Below are 18,409 nucleotides of genomic sequence, written 5' to 3'. Positions count from 1 at the left end.
AAGCTATTAAAACTTGGACTGTTTGCTGTCATTTTGGTGATTTTTTTTTTTTTTTTATAAAATATCTATTCGTTTATTTATTTGAGAGGATTTTATGTAGCCTCTGTGATTTTGTACGTTTTCTTTTTCGCTGTTTATCTTTGGTTTATGAATTATTTATTTAGTTAGTGGTTTGCAATCCATGTTCTCTTTTAAATTATTCCATTAAAAACATAACATTTATTTTATTTTTACTGTTACTTTTGATCATTACTGTCATTATGGGTTTTATGTATGCATTTTCATTGTTATATTTATAATTTTTGTGTAAATAATGTTTATTTTTAGTTAGTTTTATTGTTATATTATATCGGAGTTTACATATTTTAATAACATTTCTTGTTATAATAATGGAAAAAAATCAACCTGGAAACGTAATCAACAAAAAATAAATACAATTATTAACCACAGTTTAAAAAAACAATTCCTTTCTTAATGGTGTTATAAAAGCAGTATTAGATTTTACTATCATTTAAAAATCATTGTACATGACGGTAATTTTAAAAGTACCATCTGCTACTACGGTAACATTTTTTGAAGTACTTTCTGTAGGGGGATTATTCTCGTCACAAAAGTAACCAAATATTCTGTAAAGGGTTAGGAATTGGTCGCAGTTTAACCCATGCACGCCAGATTAAATGCTTCATTATGTTTCAAAACCCTGAATGCTTTATTGAAAATATGCATACATAACACATCTCCTACACAACAATACAAAACAGTACAATCACTTTTGAAATAACACATTTAATGCAAATGGATGCCCTTCGTACAGGAGCAGTTATCATGAAGGAAACCTCTCTCGTGTCTGATTCACAGTCAAACATGAGAGCAACACACCTGCGGTTAGCTGGAAAAGAGAGACCCTCTTGCATATGGTTAGTAGAGTACACAAACCCCACAGTACAAGAGTAACAATACTACCCCCATCACCATAAGCATTACTAATATGTCCACTGCTGTAACCAGCAGGCGTGGTTTTAGTTCTTTAAAACAACGAGGAGGAGGAGGAATAGCCAAAGAAACCGCTCTCAGATCAGCTAAATCAACAGCAAAGATGTGTCACAGTGCACAAGCATCAGCCTGGTCTGAGCAGCGACCAATTATAGTTGAGATTTTGATTTTTTTTTGCTTATGGCACAAAATGGTCCTCAAGTAAACAGGCAAAAGTCAATGAAAACCAAAACAGGCAGATGTTGCTGACCAATTTAAAGCCATTCGATATCAAAATCCATTTGCAAATCTTTAATAACTGGAAAATCATCCATGAATTGCTCTCAAATAATTGCTTGATGTTGATTTCCACAAGCTGTCAAGTTGGCGAGGATAAAAACGTCTCTATAATAAAGTGATGTAACTTTAGAAAAGTTGTTCTGGATAATTTGGATTTCCGATTGAACTTCCACCTGCGAGGCAAAGGCCGGAGCGTTTAGCACCATCGTATGACTGCGGAAAGCATATGCGGATGCCATTAAAACTATGGTTAATGCAACTATTTATTTATTTATTTTTTAAATGGAAAGAAGGCTAATAATGCTTAAATAAAAGATTTTAAAAAAGAGGAGACAATTTATCTGGTTATAGTTTAATATAATGATACAAAGAATAAAGTCAACCAAAAAAAAAAACTAAACAAAACAAATGAAATATTGTAAACCAAAGAAAGTAACAAAAACTTCCATAAAAACAGGCAGAAAAGCATTTCTTTTCAAACATTTAATATCAGTCCATAGCAAATATTTCTCCAAAAATGGGATTCAAAAGCCGGATATTTGGTGTAAACAGCTCAGGGAAGGTGACCGAGTGGATATAACTGAACTAGCGTACAGGATGAAATCGTTGTGGATATGTAGTGCGGTCAGAGATGGTTTATTTGAATGCTGGTATGGCTGCTGCGAGAAACATTATACAGGGCTCTCAGCTCAAACGTTGCTGCATAGGTCATTTATACGCCACAAACTCCTCATCAGGAGCCGAATATCTGATTGACAGTTTGAGTGTCACAGTATCTTTCTGTTTAAAGCTGTGCGTTTCGACCTCAAAGTCAATCTAAATTTGTACTAATATAACAAAGTCTCTCTCCTGAACGCCACATCTAAGGTAAGTGGTGAAAACAAGGAACTTCGCTAACAGCTTTCTTTTTTTTTTTTTTTTAAAAAGAAGAAAAAAAATAATACAAAATGGTTCTCAAGTTTTTGTTCCACAGATGAAGGTCTCTGGGGCTTCGATCAGATTCTGTTAAAATGATTCGTACGGCTAAACAAGGGACACACTCACGCTGGTGTGAAAACAGTGCCACATGCGAACGTACACCAACTTTAGGCACATTTGAACACTCACATACACACACATACATACATACACATACACACACATACACACACATACAGCTGTGCTACAGGAGGGAGGCTGAAGCAGAATTCAGTCGAACACTCAAACTCTCAGAGATCGAAACAGCGATCTCTGACCCCTGCTGATGTGTGGGAGTCTGGTTGAAACCAAAGCATTTGTGTTCTGAAAGATAAAAAAAAAAAACTACAGCACTCCATCAACACTAAAGCCCAAGCTGATCAACTGCTAAAGGAACAAAAGAGAGAATTGCTAGGACTAGTATTTCTTTTTTTTAAAAAGTGCTTCCTCGTCTGCCACTGGAGGATCGAGAGCGAGAGAAGAACATTGAGGAGAGTTTATACACTCCAGCTCTCGACTTTAGGCCTAATTATAATGGGAACAGCCACGGGAATCCTGTGGAGGGAAAGAGATCAGATCCGTCGGTATGGAAGTGGGTCGGATCAGCGTCAGGTCTCTGCTGCCTCCGCACCCTTGAAAGCGAGGCTCTGGATCTCTTTTGCGTTTGCACTCATGTGTTGTTGTGGAGGAGGATAATGCTGTAATCGTGTTTTTCTCTGTTGGATTTCGCATTTTTCGATGCGACAAGTCATCTGTTCCAGGGCTGCCATCAACTGTCCATACTACTGCAACTCTCTGAGAAAATGAGAGAAAAATCGACTTTTATTCATTGAACATTTACAATGTTGTTTTAAATAATGCTGTTTTTTTTAACTTTCTATTCATCTGAGAAGTTTCCACAAAAAAATGAAGCAGCACAATTGTTTTCAACATTAATAAGAAGAAATGTTCCAGCATCAAATCAGCATAATAAAATGATTTCTGAAGGATCATGTGAAGTGACATACTGCCAAGTAAGGTGACCCATACTCAGAATTTGTGCTCTGCATTTAACCCATCCAAGTGTACACACAGTAGTGAACACACACACACAGAGCAGTGAACACACACACACCGTGAACACACACCCGGAGCAGTGGGCAGCCATGCTGCAGCGCCCGGGGAGCAGTTGGGGGTTCGGTGCCTTGCTCAAGGGCACCTCAGTCGTGGTATTGAGGGTGGAGAGAGCGCTGGACATTCACTCCCCCCACCTACAATCCCTGCCGGCCGGAGAATCGAACCTGTAACCTTCGGATTACGAGTCCGACTCTCTAACCATTAGGCCACGACTTCATGTGACACTGAGGACTGGAGTAGTGATGCTGAAAATTCAGCTTTGACCACAGGAATAAATTATATATTCAAATACACAACAGTTATATTAAATTGTAATAATATTTAGCAATTGTACTGGTTTTTACTGTATTTTTGATCAAATAAATGCAGCCTTGGTGAGCATAAGAGATTTATAAAAAAAAAAAAAAAAAAAAAAAAAATACAAAATTCTGAACAATAGTGTATAAAATAAGAGTGTGATTTAGACTTACACTACAAAAAAACCACCCAAAAAAACACATTGATTCACAAATGAAAAAATTTAGGAAATGATTATTTGATTTTTTCTACACTGTTCCTTAGGAGAGTGTTGTATTAATAAAATAAAAGACTAAACAGTGCAACTATTCATTGCTACAAAAACTTCAGTCACATCAGAACAGTGAAAAAACTGGTTTAACAACAACTGAGCTTTTGCAAGTTTTATTCTCTAGAAATATTGCAAAGTGACAAAATGTCTCTGTTCCTTATACCAAAAAAACAACAACAAAAAAGCTAGTTTATGCATTTATGGCAATTATACGTAATGCACTACTGGCTGAATGTCCAACAGCCTCAAATAAGATTAAACTGTAGTTAAATTGTTTTTCAAAAATGTTTAAAGCCAACATAAAAAAAGGAGTCACAACCCATTTTATTTCTGTAACATGCATTTCAATATGAAACGAGACATTCAATTAGAGAGGAGGACATGTAAAAAAAATGTAGAGTGGTATTTTCTTATTATTGCAATGTTATTGCAATGCTGCAATAAAATATCTCAGCAACTCAATATTTTCCAAAAACAATTTAAATTTTTTTTTATATTTAAACCCCCCCCCCAAAAGTTCTAATTTATAAAATATACTGGATTGTGAGTTTTATACAGCAGGTGGTGGGTTATAATTGTATAATTGCCTATATAACAGATATTTGGAAGTCAGGAAAAATGTAAAAAATACTATTTTCATTTTTAAAATGTCAAAACCAGGAACGTGCAAGTCATGTGGATTTTAAGAACATTATTGAAACTCATTAACTATTGAGAAACTCAATAATAAACTCAACTTAGATTATAGATGTTTGTATTATCATCAATGAATCTGAAGAATGGAAGCTCTAACTCTCAGTGTAATTACACTTCCTGTTTGTTCTGTGATTGGATAGCATGTCTGTACCGTTGAGGCCGTCCAGCTCTTGTGCGTCCAGGAAGGGTGCGGGTCCCCAGATACGGACTGTGCCGTCGTCAGAAGCGCTGGCCATAAGACTGGGAATACAGGGGTTCCAGCTGACACAGTTCACTGTGCGCGTGTGTCCCGTCAACTCCACGATCGGCAGCTCGTTGCGCTTGTGCCAAATATATACCTTGTGATCTGAGACAGCAAGATTGAGTGAGAAAGATTCATATGAAACGCACCTGAAGAAAGAAGCTGAGAAATAAACCAAAGTACCTTCACTGCCGCTAGCGACGAAATCCTCGTTGTGTCCACCAAAGCAGGAGTGAATGGTGTAGAAACCCTGTGTCACACCCTGATACTTCCTGACCAACACACGGTCCTGTAGGTCCCAGAGATGGACGCCCTGCGTTACGAACAAACATGACATTTGGTTAGGACAACAGTGTACAAAAATGTAATTTAAAGATGGTAAATAATATTACTGCAATACAAATTAATTGCAATACTCAAAAAAAAGATGAAAATAAATTTTTAAAATGTGAAAAATAATTTTAGTAATTATTAATAATATTTTGTAATTATTATTTAATTATAAACCATGAAAATTGATTTATTTGAAAAGTTTGAACTTTTATTTTAATACTTATTAATTGTTAAAATTATTGCTATTAAATTACATAAGAAAAATCACAATTCAAACAGGGCTTCAGACAAAAAAATCGAGTAAGGAGCCATTGGCTCCTATAAAAGAAAAACTTAGGCGCCAAATTATTTTTTTAGGTGCCACAGAATAAAAGTGGTTTATTTTATTATTATCATTTTATTTTTCCCCCCTATTTTAACATTTCAATCATTTTGTCATGTGTTTGTCTTATCTTTTCTATGCTTTATCAGCATTTTAATCCATCTTGTAGATGATCAGGTCGACCGGGGGACTAAGGTTCACTTAAAGTGTGAATTAAATGTCTTTTACAACTTGAAATATACAGTCACAAAGAATTGTTCGTTACACAGAATCTGTACCAATATCATGGACCATAAGCATCACTTGGCAACTGAGTGCAGTGCATCCTATAAATGTTGTCACGTCTTTCACACATTCAGTCTGTTTTTCTTCATTAGTAAAATGCAATTTTATAGGAGGAGTTGAATCATGTACAACAGAATAAGTAAAAATATTAATATGCAACAGCGCATAAATATAGCAAAACGCTCCTCTTTATAGTTATTTTTCTAGCTGACTGATGAGTTTATGGACACTGAGTGGTTATTCTGAGGTAAATGTATTACAATGCAATGTTTACAAGCTTTATACATTTCCTCAGTTTGAAACACTGAATGAGCTTTTACATAAAACATTTCAGTAAGTTGTACTATAGGTTTTCTTATTGCCTACCTTTTGATCATGTTCATTGCATACCAGGGACGTGCACAGAAATTTTGAGGGGCGGTTGCTCTGACCTGAAAAAAGCCCCCCCCCACCAAAAAAAACAACTCACGGGCTATATGAAGGACTGAGAATAACAGGGTCTTTATTAAAATATATATATATACACAAAGAAGTAAAACACTGAAATACAGCACTCAATCACCTTAACTACTACTAATAATAACACAGAAAAACATGACTTGAGTCATGAAAATCCCTACATCAATATCCCTATCAAGTCATTATGTTCTGCTCAGGCAAGATCTTTGAAATGACCTCTAAAATAGCCATTGCTTTTTTAGATTACAATTATTTAGCATGCAGCTCTTTAACCCTATACTTTCTAGCATGGTCCTCTCATCTCATATTTGGTGATCATCACTTAAGCCTACCTGCCCTATGTGCCTCCTCACCTCTGATTTTTGAGCTAATCAATCATGTTAACAACTTTACAGACTTGTTGTGAATTTCACTGACACTGTAGTAGGGTCACTTTGTGAAAATATAAATCTAAATGGTTAATTATAGATCTAGTAAGACAGAAACTAACCTGTTCCCCACTCATATTGGTCTGAAAAGGTAAAGAGGTGTTTCAGGTCTCGGGAGACTAGCATAAATTGACCGACAGCGCCATCTGCTGTTTTGGAAAAGAAAGTTGCTCAATTGCACATGTGAGAAAATCAGCCCGCACACGTGTGAGAAAATCAAGCCAAGTTTCCTCATAAAAAGGCAAATGAGTCTCACAGTTGTAACACATTTTCTCTCAAATAGAGTTTTGTATTTGAAAATCACTTTGCGTTTGTTTGAAAGTTGAGTTTTTCTTTGCAAAGCAGATTGTGTTTATTTGCAAAACACTGGATTTGTTTGATAAATATCGGCACAAAAATCGCTCCATATGAGACGCCTCACCCGACAACCGCGACAATCTCGCCCCCGCTCATGCAGGCTCAGCTCAGGTGCCCGTCACGTGCAGCGCTGCAGCAGCCACGTAAACAGAGTTTGCCCTTCCCCTACTGACTTTCATTTTCGGTGCCCGAATAGAAGTGAATGAGGCTTTTCGATTTTTTTTTAATTATTATTATTATTATTAATCTAGGCCTACGTGAAAATCTGCATCCATTGTACGATGTTGTTGTTTTTTTCCTCGGAAGGGCAACGTGAGTCGAAAAGGGCATATGGGCAGTTGCCAGGGCAACCTGAGCAACCCCCCTGTGCACGTCCCTGTTGCATACTATAGTAGTAAATGGAAATATATAATGGGTTCACTTGCTGCTTTAACTGAGGTGCTAAAGAGATCGCGCCTGAGCATTAAGTGCGATACTCTCCGCTCGCGCGATCCGGACGCATACACGGACCGTGTGGACGCGGGGTACTGGTGTTTATATGATCACCTTTCAGGTCTCTCTCACTGCGTTCAGCAGACTGTGTGCGGCAGAGACGAGGACTGTTTGAAACTCTTTTCCAGTAAAACTTTGATGCGCATAGTCTTATGTAAGTTTAATACGTGAACATAACAAAAGATGTGAGCGCAAAACAATCGGGAAAAAAGTCCTTTCATGCAAATTATATATAGTCGCCAGTGGCGACCTCAGCAAAAACTTCACTCGCAAATTAATATTTTTGGTCGCAAATGCGACCATTTTAGTCGCAGTTTGGAGCCCTGTCAAATAAAACATTATAAAAACATTATTAAAAAATAACTGAAAAATCTTAAACAATTTTAATTAGCAATATTTGACAATTATTAAATGACATAAACATTTACACTATTTAATTGAATACGGCTGTAATAAAATAACACAAAAATCCCAATAATTATTCAAAATGAATGAATTTGAAAAATGTAAACATTTTAATCATCATTATTTTTAAAAATATTGTTTAGGTAGTAAGTATATAAGATAATATAACTGCAATAAAAAATATGTGAATTAATTTGAAAATTAAAGAATTTGAAAAAATTCTAAAAGAAGTTGGATTATTATGATTTAATACAACTATTCTTATATTAATAAAAACATGGGTTAAAAAAAATAAAGTAAACATTTTTGATATTGTAATGATATAACACGTTTGAGACACGTACGCTTACCTGAGTTGCTACATTTAACAAAGCTAATCTTCCATTCTTAGAAACAGTGAAAGACATTATAGGATGATCCTCCTGAACTCTAGAGAATGAACAGAGAGAGAAGCGAAAGGTCAGACACAGTTTCCAAAACTCAGGCGCGTCTGATAATCGAGTCGAACAGCTGCTTACATGTTTCTGTCTGTTAGGTCCTCAAAACTGTATCCACGGATCCTCTGGTGCGTATCAGAGGCGAGAACAGTCCGGCCGTCGGCCATACACCACAGGCACTGCACACGCACGCCTTCCCACGACTCCAAAAGGTTTCCATCAAGATCCTGCCCAATCACAACCAAAAATCATTATTAAAGGGTAGCCTGACAATCCTGACAATCAAACCTCTTTACAGCCGTTCTGAACTTACACACTGGTAGAACTGCCCTCTCTGTCCTCCTGTAACGAAGCGCAAGCCGTCAGGGTTCCAGGCCACGCTGGTCAGGCTGTCCTCATGAGACTGACTCATCTTTGTCCGCAGTTCTCCTGTCTGACCACCAGGTGGAAGAAGAGAGTCAGAGGTCAGAGCTGAGCAAAAGATGAAGTCTGCATCTAAAACACTTGAGTGCAAAATCATGGTTTGCCATTAAGTTTTTTTGTTTTTAATGTCCAATGCTGTTAACCTGCAGGTCAGGGTGGCCAATTGCCAAAATAAAGTTGATATTTATTACTCAATTTAATTTAAAAATAAAGAAAATAACACAATAGTCACACGACTGTAACACAATTTAACAACATTTAAAATAAATAAATACAAAGTATTTAAATAATTTAACTTGAATTTAAAAGAAAAATAGAACCAGAAATTAATAATTAATTCATTAATAATGCAATAAAATTTAACACATAAAAAAGAAAATAACTGTAAAACAATCTAAAACTAATTTTATGAATTATTTCATTTAAGAAATATTTCATTATTTAAAAAAATCAACTATTTAATTTAAAGACAGTACATATAAGGATAAATAAATTTATATTCCTCCATGGCTGAAAACATCATACTACAGATTTTGGATATTGTAATATTAATTGATATTGATATTTTCTCTCTGTCACTGTCAACAAAAGCTTCTTGCAACAAATTGAAGAGCAAAGGTTGTTTTAAACACCTAGTAGATGCTTTGTGTATTTTAGCATTTCCAAATAGCCACAGTGAATGTTGGAAAATGTCAAATAAGCCTCAAATGTGGCTGAATGAGTGGTTTTAAACTTCCCATCATCCTTTCATTTCCTATCATCTTTACATCAACTGTACATCAGTAAGCAATATGCATACACTAAATTACAGTCCACATCCACTGTATTTATAATACTTAAAAAAAAAAAAAAAATTAAATTCTGCCATGATTCTTTGTTTGACAGAAAATCTGGGTAACTATGTGTTCATGTATGCTCTTCATCTTACACAATCATAACTTGAAAGCAGCATTAGATCAGCCCAGATTTGGAAAATCTCTTGCTAGAATCCCAAAAATGCATATTACGTTTTTAAAAAATGTGTTAACCTGAACGTTCCACAGCCAGAGCTCAGAGCAGTCATCAGGACCGCAGGCAATCAGGTAAACATCATCAGGACTCCAGGCAAGATACGACACACCGTACGCGTGACCCTCCAGAGTCCGCACGAGCTTCAGCTGATGCGAGTCCTGTGTGCGAGAGAGCACATTCATTCATTCATTTATTTGACATTGAAAAGTGTCAAGGCTAACTCAAAAAAGTGTCACTGTCACTTTAAAAACAAACAGAAAAATGTTTTGTGGTGTGTGACAGACATCTTCACTCACCGGCTCCACCTGCCAGATAATCACAGTTGTGTCTTTCGAGCCGGTGGCGAGTTTAGTGCCGTCGTTGGAGAACTTGCAGAACCAGACTTCATTGCAGTGCTCTGTGAGGATCTGCTGTGTGTAACAGGGAAACTGTTTCCTGCAAACACAAGCGCAGACGATGCATGTGAAATATCTGAGGACGCGTTTAATCTGAGGGGCGCGTTAGAATAAGTAAACGTGGCACACCTGCTGCAGACGTGATCCAGCAGTAAGGACACGGAGTCCAGACTGGAGTCCAGTTTGGTGTTGTGATAAAGGCAGCGATCTCTCTGCATCTCCACGGCTTGTCTGAGCAGCGTCTGCAGCCGCCGAGGGGGCAACATTACAGAGGGGGGCAGGTACGCTAAAAACACACAATTATAAATACAGACATATGATATGAAATAGAAAACAGAGTAAATAGCAAAAGACTGTGGCTATAAACTAGAGAACTGCCACCACATAGTATGAGCTAAATCTGACAAATTCTCCATTCTGGGATGTCCTTAACGATTAAAAAAGGTGAAGTAAAAGCATCCTAAAAATGCTAAACATTTTCTTTTAAGTGTCTTAAATCATTTACTATAAGATACAAAATATTTATTTCATTTTAATAATAAAATAATTATTAAAAATCATATTAATTTTATAAATATTATTTAAATTTGCAAAAAAATGCCAGGCTAAATCTGACCAAACATCAATTTTGGAATGCCCTTAAAAAGGTACAAAAAAAGAAAAGAAAAAAAAGTAGTAAACCATTCAAGTGTCTTAAATCATATACAAGTCGTACAATATTTATTACATCTTAAACAGAAGTATTATAAAAATTAATATTAAAATAAGAAATTACACAAATGTAATACACAAATACAAATTACAATATAAATTATATTTTTGCTAAGTTAGCAATAATTGCTTACTCTATTTTAATGTGTAGTTACATGTACTTGCTATAGTAATAATAATAGATTATGCTTAATTACACGCAACAAACTCTAAACCAAACACTATAATAAGTACATGTATTTAATGTACAGTGTCTAATTATACTCTATAAATGTCACCTTAAAATAAAGTGTAATCACTATAGATGCTAGAATAGGCAGAAAGAATAGAAAAGGCAGAAAAATTAAACATAGGCCAATAATGACAGTGGAAAAACAAACTAAACCAGCATATTGGCTAATAACCATAACTGGGGTGATATATTATGCATCCCTAATAAAATCAATATCTATGCTCTACAAGTCTATGGTATATCTTCACTTACACAGCCCTGTAAATGTTTGTGTGCTTCTACACTCACTCTGGAGTTTGTCCAGTAATCTACATCGTGATCCAGTGCCTTTTCCCTCCCATTCAGCCTTTGCCTTCAGATCCTCAGAGTGACTGCACATCAGATACCTTAAAACACACAGCCAATCAGAGTGAGCCATTGACAGCTGTCACAGCCAATCACAGAGTGACTACCATTTTCTTTAGAGAACAATAGTAGAAAATTGGAAAAAGATATTAAATTAAAAAACGAGTCAAATTAAATCTTTAGCAATAATATATAAACCTTTCAGGACAGAGAAGTTGTTTATGAGTATCAATAACGGTGTGTATGTTAATGTGGACGTATGCATTTGGTACCCGCTGAGCACGTGGATACGATCTGTGTTGTATTTGAGCGGAGTCAACTCTCCTCTCAACACCTGCAGAGCTTCCAGAACTTTTCCGTCCTCCAAATACTCCAGATACTTCTGCTGTAATAGCAGAAACTTCATCCGCTAGAACCAAAGAGATGGACAAAAAGATTCACTTTCAGTAGCACTTCAGTGACTCATTTAATAATGTGTGGCTGAATAGTCCACTTTACATTCGCACAACAGTCACAACTAAACACATGGTTACAACTAAAATGGCATAACATTAAATCCGAGCCCCCTTTTAAGGACACAGACAGTGTGAGCGTAAAGACAATTGGGTTCTTTTTAAATTGTTTCACTTAAATCATCCAGTTTTGTTTTAAGAGGAAAGACTTGTCTTCATTCACAGAACTACAAACATTAATCTGGGCAGTAGTGGTTATTACTTAGACTAGTTTTGACAAAGTTAAAACCTAAATATGACTATTTTTTTCCTATTGCACCATTGAAATTACTCTATGCATATATTAAATATTTATGGAAGAATAATGATTGAAATAAAACAGCAGATTGTGAATTGCATCAATAAGCTTATTTTCTTTTACCTAGTTCTTTAGAAATATATGATGTTGACATTTACATTTTAAATACAGAGAATTATATGTGAATAAATGGCCCTTCAAAATAAACCTGATCTAAACAGCATGTGCAACCTCCATGTGCATGTCAAATAAAATCAATATAAAAATCTAAATAAAATAAAGTTTTCTGTATAAAATTTTAGAAAAATATTTTTTTTATAAAATTTGAAAATAATAATAAAAAAGCTTCTGAATGTTATTTACATATAAAAATAATTATGTTATTTCATGATATTTCCAAGTATCATAAACTTTTATGTTTACAGTGAATTATGTGAGACAAATTAAGCTCTGCTCACTAATTTTAAGGCTGCTATTGGATCATTGAGTGTAAATGTCATATTAATGTCAACCCGCCTTAAAGGAACAGTTCACTCAAAAATGAACATTTACTGAGCTTTTTTTTTATTGGTGAAAGCGTTATTATGGACTCAAATTTTGGTCAGAAATGACAGTTTACAGTTAAAACATCTTAATGATGAATTTGTTTCTAACAGAGATGCAGCTGCTCACTTCACAAGACGCTAACTGATGGACTGGAGTGGTGTGGATTATTGTGATGTTTTTATCAGCTGTTTAGACACTCATTCTGACGGCACCCATTCACTGCAGAGGATCCACTGTTGAGCAAATTGTGTAATGCTAAATTTCTCCAAATCTGTTCCCATGAACAAATATTTTAAGCAAATTTTCATTGTTGGGTGAACACATGGTGTAACCAAATTAAGCACAGAGATAGCTACAAATTAGCTAGTTAATAAACCTCTAGTGTCAACTTTGTGTGTCAAATTAAGTAAGAACCATTCAAGTAAGCAGCTGGTGCAACCCTAGCGAGAATGGATCAATACAACACTTGTTCCAGATGAAGCTTTCAGTATTAAGAGTGCATGCGGATGAGTCCAGTGCTCTTACCACAATAGCGTTGGGTGAATGCATCAATGCTTTCAGCTCGTTGAGGTCGTTTTCAGCCTGTGTCCCACAAAGAAACAAAAGTGTCAGTTCGGCATTTTCATCCAGCATTTTGGAGGAACAAAATATCCCCGTCAACCATATAGGGTTAACTAAAACATTCAAGCTCAGTGACAAAATAAGTCATTTTACCTTTAAACAAAAATGCTTTAAATTCAATCAAATGGGCCCCAAAAAGTATCTGGACACTCCAGTCATGCTTCAACTGTCTGAATGTCTTTGTATTAGATTAGCAAAACACCAAAAGCGTTGTGTATTTTAAAGAAAGATCAAAAAGCAAAACACAGATTTAAATTCTAAAACAATACATATATTGTTTAAAACGATGATGAAACAAATGAAAGTGAGGAAATTATGGAAATTATCACTTTAAAATACATCAGCATTTTCTGCACAAAAACCCTTTTCTATGAAAAAAGAAGCAGTATGTTTTTAAGTTTTAAGCCTCTATAAACTGATGGAAATCTAGGAACAAATTAGGTGGAAAAATAGGATTCAGCTTTGCCACTGTTAGTTCAGAGAGACAAAAGACAAGGAAAGGGGAAAGTAAACCCAAAACCCTGTCAGAAACGGCTGTTTCAGCGGTCCAAACAGGTCCTCAAGCCCGAAGCACGATTGAATAAATGTGCAAACAATTTCTAGAGTTTGTCTTATCCCACCGTGAGCTCTGAAAAGCATTTTCCTAAAGGTTGAGCATGATTGTTGTTTCTGCCTGACTTGGTTTTAATAGTCCAAACTCTCTGAAATTCAGATGAGAGATAGTCAAATAAACTTGCTTCTTCCTGTATGAAACATAACAAAACTGGATTGTTTATTTCCACCAATTTAAACTACACAGCAGTCAAAAATATTTGACTCCAAGTGAACCCAGACTCTTTTCTTTCATTTTAGTTATGAAGTGAACGGGAAAAGGAAAGACCTGCAATCATGTTCTGAAAAATCACACTTGCGGTTAGAGAATAACTGCTGCATTAAAGGATCAAACTTTTGAAGAAAGTCTTGGCAAAGCTTTACCAGAGACAAGAATAACTCTCTATGCATGCAAAACCAGAAGGAATTAAGCTTTTTTCCTTTAATGACATTTCAACGTCCCCTCATATCTATACACATGTACATGACCTTTGACCTAGAGTTCACCCATCACTCAGCATGATCAGACCTTAGTAAACATGACACAGCATTCACAACTCATTTAGAACCCTATCCTTTCCACAACGCTTTTATTAAAACAGTATTTTTAAGGAATATCGCAATTTTTCTGATGTTTTAAATGAAAGGAATTGTTCAAATTTAATTTGATTTTATTTCAAAGGATTTAAGTTGAGTTTTATAAATTAATTTGATTACCACCATATGGATACAATTTGTATTTTATCATACAAAAAAAAAAAAATAAACAATGCAGAACTTAAGGAAAATAAAACATTTTATATGGAAATATTAGTATTAAAAATGTAAAGTTTTATTAATTCAATTAATAAATTCAATTAGGTATCCTTTTTATTATTAAAAGGTATTTAAACAGTTAAAACAGAATTTGACAAATTTTAAATGGTAAACAGAATTTGGGGAGAAAAACTAAATTAAATTTGGAGGATAATATGATTTCATAGTGCCCTGTTTATTGTACTTCAATAATGTGAATATTTCCAAGTGTAATAAGATATTTTAATGAGGAAAAAGTAGGCACTTTATCCACTAGGAACTGACTGGATTGGTGAAAAATGGTTGTTTGTTTGTTTATTATTATTTTATTTTATAGCACCATGCCAAACACCGCAAGTGAAAAAAGAAAAAGTAAATAAATATCAACAACAAATAATAAAAAGTTTGTTAAAAACTAATGTTTGATTAAAAATATCTAAAATGAAATCCGGCCTCACTTCATCAAACCTGTCAATAAGATCCAGAAAAATTTCATAAGAATAGGAAAGTGGTGGAAAATCAGCCAGAAACACAAAGACTCAATTTTCTTTACTATGTGCTGCTGCTGACGCATCATGCAAAACAAAACCAAGCAATGTCATTAAGAAAGTACTGGGCATGAAATTGTGTCAATTTTGACCAAACCAGGATAAAAGTGACCATCTCTCCAAAATCATGACATTACATATGAAGTGTGCCATAAGCTCACCTTGTCCCATTCACCTTCCATGACGTGGTTCCGGAATTTTGTGGCTGACGGATGCTCCAGTCTACAGCCAGATTCCTGCATCAACAAATCCACCGTCTGACTGGAAAGAGACAGAGAGACCTCACACACATGAGCAGTGCATTACAGTGCATTCAACACTTATCTGACCTTTAGAGAAAACCATAACTGAAGCTTGATCGTTTCTATTTGCCATCTTTGAGTTAAACAACAACTAGCAACTCAAGTACTTGCTTGTAAAGCTTGCATCCCATCTGGCATAAAAAGAAAGTTAAAAGGCCATCAACCATTGAGTTCCTAACACATGTATTAAGCATTTCATAGACGCAATAACAAACTCAGCCCTTGCTATATTATGAAATTAATCACAAGATGACAGGGTTCTGCATCACTCGGACACATCGCAGTACTCTTATGTGTGTCATATTGCTTTATTATGGCATGTAATGGACCTATATTCACAATTTGACATTCGTGTACATATATTTTTAGGTGAACAAAGACAGAAATGAAACAGACGAGCTCAAACATGCAGATGAAAATGATGGCAGACGCTCCAGACAGGTGAAGGCTTCAGTGTGAAAGTGTTTTGAATGCAGGGTCTGACAGAATTACGTCATGCTATGATTACAAAAGAGAGAGTGTGTGTGTGGATGTTTTCGGTTCATCTTGTAGTCTAGATCTCGGACTTGTGTGCTCAAGCACGCGTATATGGACTGTGATCGTTCTGGATTCATGTTTTGTGGTTTAAATTTGAATAACAACTGATGGCTTTAGCAGATCTTCACTAAAATTAGATTCAAGCTTCTTTCTAATGTAAACCAGCTGCTACACACACACATTCCACAGCCGCCATTAAAAGACAAACACACAAAATGTCATAATGATTTGATAATGCGTAGACACACATGTAATAAATCAGCAAAGGGATGTTGATTTGTAATGAATTCATCTGTACTTTTGACACTATTAAAGATAAAAATATGTTTCTGGGCCCGACAAATACTTGACAAAGACGTACAGCTGTCATCGCATCTCTCTTTGTGCGTAACTGTATGATAGGCCTATTCTGAGTTAAATTATGGATAAATGTATCTCATTTTCTCGGAGGTTTTGACTGTCACTGAACGCGATTTTTAAAAATCGACGTCGCGAGCTCGCCTCGTTGATCACATAACGGCTGCGAAATCCGCGATCTGTCAAACCAGAACCGACTCGGTCCGGTTGTGTACCGCGACACTTACTTCAGCCCTAAACCGTGCAGATGCTGTCCGATGAGGCGGATCACGTCCTCCTCCGCCTGAGACAGACGCTTCTTCTTCTTCAGGGAACCAGAACCAGTCCCGGAGGCCCCCGAAGCCGAGCCTGCGTTGCTCTGGAGGCCGTTGGCATCTCCGTTCTGCGCGCTGGTCGAGTGGTTCTGCTCCTGTACGGTCCCGTTCGACTGCATGTTGGTGCCGGTTCGGCTGAGGTGGGTCGCTGACAGAAGGCCCGCTGAAGCCCCTGGCTCTCCTACTCCCTCCGCCGCCGAGGCTCGGTGCTTCTTCCGCGGGGGCGGCGACGCTCCGCCGGTGTCCGAGTCGGAGGAGGAGGAAGCGGAGGCCAGAGTTTCCTCACCGAGAGCGGCCGTGGTTAGAAGCCGGTGAAGGCGTCGGGCTCCCGCGGTCCAGAGCGCGTTCCGTGCGAGGCTCGTTCGTTCGTGTTGTTGTTGTTTCTCTCCAAACAGCTGCAGATCTAATGGCGTCCAGACGCGCTGACGTCACCGGACATTCTCCTGCTGCCTCACTTCCGGACGGCGCTCACGCCAAAAGGGGGCGCACGCAGAAATTTACCACAGACTAATAATTCATCAATAATTATATTCATTTATAGAGACTTTTAACAGATTATCAGAGCGCTGGATATATTAAAAATCTATAAACATGTTTACGGTTGACAATAGAACTTACAACCCTTTCCTTATTACTATTATCACATACATCCATCCATCTATCTATCTATCTATCCAACTTAAAATATTTATTCAGACTACTCAAGTGCTTGGTCTACATAATGCTAAAACCTTTTGTCAACAGGATTTCAAATTACACAAGATTTCTAACCTTTAAATGTCAAGTGCATTTTTCACGATTACATTCATCACTAGACTTGTTTACTAGACTATTAGTTATTAGACTTTTGTTGGTTATTAAAATTCAACAAGAAGCTACTAAAATCTGTCTGTTTAACGTACATTTTTTGTTTTTTATTGGCTGTTTAATGTGCTTTTTTAGTCATTAAATCGTTTTTCTCATTCTGTCAAACAATAAAAGCTGCTAAATCCACAATCTACAAAAATCCACACATTCTGAGACATGATTATCTGATCTATAACCAACAGTTTCACAGAGTATACATGAAACAAACTGAATGGCATGAGTGAAATGTGAGTTTATAAAAAAAAGCATTAAATATCAGTCAGCCTGCTGGGTATAGACCTGGAGTTGGTGATTATTAAAAATGCCACTGACAAAAAACAAAAAAACATTCTGACTATATGTCCATTAGAATATTGTCCCAGTGTGATGTTCTCAGGTAAAGCTGTGAAAAATAAAAATATAGAATAAAAACTCATGCTCTGTTGAAAAGATGTGTGTGTTTTTGATCTGACAGAATTTGAGTAGTGTTTTTAGCTTCTGACTGTGTTTGTTTGTGTCCACTAATTATAAAAAATATTTTCATCATGGTCTACTTTATACATTTTTAAGGGCTTGATATAGCCAACAATAACATTTTCAATAATTACAAATAGTTTACTGTAAGAGTGTATAAAGCATGGTGTATTTTTGGCTGTTGTTTGTAATGTGTAATTTTTCAGAGTTGTTGTCTATTGGGTAGTGCATGTGCTGCAGACT

The 18,409-nt window shown here is 36.1% G+C and overlaps 1 protein-coding gene across 1 annotated transcript; it reads right to left on the bottom strand.

The window, feature by feature from the left end:
• Window positions 1-693: 693 nt before the first annotated feature.
• Window positions 694-17,294, bottom strand: LOC306844323 (WD repeat-containing protein 26-like). Its single transcript, XM_079376364.1, has 14 exons — window positions 16,760-17,294; window positions 15,498-15,597; window positions 13,307-13,363; window positions 11,758-11,894; window positions 11,429-11,526; window positions 10,327-10,483; window positions 10,099-10,237; window positions 9,820-9,960; window positions 8,682-8,801; window positions 8,450-8,595; window positions 8,282-8,360; window positions 5,034-5,163; window positions 4,761-4,955; window positions 694-3,024 (listed from the first exon to the last, which is right to left on the bottom strand). The coding sequence occupies exons 1-14, from the start codon at window positions 16,963-16,965 to the stop codon at window positions 2,999-3,001; spliced, it is 1,731 nt and encodes a 576-aa protein (XP_079232490.1). The 5' UTR covers window positions 16,966-17,294; the 3' UTR covers window positions 694-2,998.
• Between the last annotated feature and the right edge of the window lie 1,115 nt (window positions 17,295-18,409).

The sequence above is a fragment of the Barbus barbus genome (genome assembly GCF_936440315.1).
Source record: "Barbus barbus genome assembly, chromosome: 24".
Classification (NCBI taxonomy): Eukaryota; Metazoa; Chordata; class Actinopteri; order Cypriniformes; family Cyprinidae; genus Barbus; species Barbus barbus.
This window is presented reverse-complemented; position numbering and strand designations above follow the sequence as displayed.

What these genes read in the sequence shown, in the direction of transcription:
- LOC306844323 (XM_079376364.1), bottom strand. Translation starts at nt 16,965, where the DNA reads ATGCAGTCGAACGGGACCGTACAGGAGCAGAACCACTCGACCAGCGCG. An exon ending in ATTACTGGACAAACTCCAGA is followed by an intron (nt 10,484 to 11,428) that starts GTGAGTGTAGAA and finishes GTGTGTTTTTAG; the next exon opens with CGTACCTGCCCCCCTCTGTA. An exon ending in GACCTAACAGACAGAAACAT is followed by an intron (nt 8,361 to 8,449) that starts GTAAGCAGCTGT and finishes TTCATTCTCTAG; the next exon opens with AGTTCAGGAGGATCATCCTA.